The sequence below is a fragment of the Emys orbicularis genome, chromosome 12 (genome assembly GCF_028017835.1).
Source record: "Emys orbicularis isolate rEmyOrb1 chromosome 12, rEmyOrb1.hap1, whole genome shotgun sequence".
In the NCBI taxonomy this organism is placed as follows: Eukaryota; Metazoa; Chordata; order Testudines; family Emydidae; genus Emys; species Emys orbicularis.
Window position 1 is genome coordinate 36,518,030 of NC_088694.1, and position 2,372 is coordinate 36,520,401.

Genomic DNA, 2,372 nt, shown 5'->3' on the forward strand with positions numbered 1-2,372 from the left:
AGGAAGCTGAAGGTGAGATGTGTTCAACCATAGAAATACTAGACAGCAGTAACATTTCCAATGTCAATTAACTTAGGCCCTTTTGAAATTTTACCCAGCATGCCTCTGCTATCTGGAGTCTTCACTCAACCATTGGGATGGCAACTAGCAGAGAGAAGCCAGAAATGAAATTATGACAATTTTGCAGTGGAAGCTAGACTCTAAATGGCAGAATTTGTTTTATTTCCCCTAGATGAAACCCACAGGAAACAAATGCCAGGGAAATCAAACGACCGTGACAGAATTCATCCTCCTGGGATTTGGGGATCTCCCTGGACTTCACGTTCTTCTCTTCCTGCTGTTCCTAGTGATCTACATTGTGACCATGGCTGGGAACATCCTCATTGTTGTGCTAGTTGTGACTGATCAGCACCTGCATACCCCAATGTATTTCTTCCTGGGGAACTTGTCCTGCTTGGAGACCAGCTACACCTCTACCATGCTGCCTAGGATGTTAGACAGTCTCCTGACTGGGGACAGAACCATTTCTGTTACCAGCTGCATCATACAATTATATTTCTTTGGTTCTCTGGCAGGCACAGAATGTTGTCTACTATCTGTGATGTCTTATGATCGGTATTTAGCGATATGCAAACCTCTGCATTATGCAACCCTGATGAATGGCAGGTTATGCCTCCAGCTAGCGGTCGGGTCATGGATAGGTGGATTTGTGTCTGTTGCCTTTTTAATATCTGTGATTTCACAATTAACATTCTGTGGCCCCAACGAAATTGACCATTTCTTTTGTGATTTTAGTCCAATAATGAAACTGTCCTGCAGTGACACTCACTGGCTGGAGGTTTCGGCTGTCATACATTCCTCCCTATTCACATTTCCTCCATTTCTGTTGACCCTTGCATCTTATGTTAGTATCATCACCACTATCCTGAGAATCCCGTCCACCATTGGGAGACAAAAGGCCTTTTCCACCTGCTCTTCCCACCTCATTGTGGTGACAATTTTCTATGGAACCCTCATCATTGTGTATCTACTATCGGACTCTGATGCACTGAGGGTCTTGAACAAAGTGTGCTCTGTTTTCTATGGAGTCCTGACCCCTTTGGTCAACCCCCTCATCTACAGCCTGAGAAACAAGGAAGTAAAGGAAGCCTTGAGAAAAGCTCTCCTTAGATTTTTTGTCTTTTACAGGAGTACAGGCATTTCAGGCTAATCATAGATATATGAACCTGCAAACTCTGACTCATGTGTAGCCCTAATTCAGCTTTCTGTGCCAGTGGAACTCTAGACTAGCACGATCAGGACTTCTTGTGTCCAAGGGCAGATTCTACTTATTCGACTTATGGTCATGTGACATGTTTTGGAGAAAAATTAGTACACCAAGCCAAATCTTGAGACACGCACTGCACCCCCATTTGCACTCTCATCTCTGAAGCATACAGAGTATCCTCCTTGAACATATAGTACTTATTCTTTGTGTGTGGATGACTTTCAAATTAATATGAGAATTACTTCATGCTAATGAAATAATTCAAAATGTGCTCTTTCAGAAAGTTCACATTTATCCTCTCTCCTGATTTGTCCAGAGTGATTTTAAAACTGGAATAAAAATGCAGTTCAATTAGAACGCATTTGAAATATGTATGTAGGCTTCATTTTGTTTTAATAAAGCTAAATTGTTAAGAAAGGTTGTGTCTAATCATTAGATTTGGAATAACTGGTGCATATAGCAATGCCATAGCTGAGATTCATTCTTAAGTGGGGCCATGGTAACATCAGAAGTAACTCAGCCGATCCTCACTCTTTCTCTCCTGGTAATTTCCATACGGCAGTTCTATTACCTGAAATGACTCCTTGAGAGAAGGTAACTGTACAGGCGGGCAAGAGTTCTCATTGATGACTTTACAAGAATTCAGTGATTTTAAGCTAATATATATGTGTATATTAATGGGTTAATCAGGGGATATCAACTTGCAAATTCTGCCTCACATGAGTAGCCCATATTTATCTTTCTGTGACTGTTGAACTCATCAGAATCAGGACTTGTGTGGAGTCTGGGTGTTGCCTACCTGTGGCCATCTGACTTGTTTTGGAGGAAAATTAGGACACGAAGCTATATCCTTAGACATTCACTGTTCACTCACTCCCACTGTAATGTGTGAAGAATACTGTGCATCCTCGCTGAATTTGGATTATTATTCTCTAAGAGTGGATGGCTTTGCAAGTAAATATTTTAATTAGTTCATGAGAATAAAATGTTATAATTGGGATCCTTAAGAAATTTGGCATTTGTCATCTGTAGCTTTGTCATGAGAGACCTTCAGAGTGGAATAAAACTTACTCTTCACACTTTCCGTAATGTTAACACTCATTTG

At 40.9% G+C, this 2,372-nt stretch overlaps 1 protein-coding gene across 1 annotated transcript; it reads left to right on the top strand.

Moving 5' to 3' along the window:
• Nucleotides 1–232: 232 nt before the first annotated feature.
• LOC135886633 (olfactory receptor 6N1-like) lies at nt 233–1,210 on the top strand. Its single transcript, XM_065414408.1, has one exon. It carries the CDS (start codon nt 233–235, stop codon nt 1,208–1,210), a length of 978 nt encoding a protein of 325 aa, XP_065270480.1.
• Nucleotides 1,211–2,372: the final 1,162 nt, after the last annotated feature.

Coding starts and splice junctions, on each gene's coding strand:
- LOC135886633 (XM_065414408.1), top strand. CDS start 233: ATGAAACCCACAGGAAACAAATGCCAGGGAAATCAAACGACCGTGACA.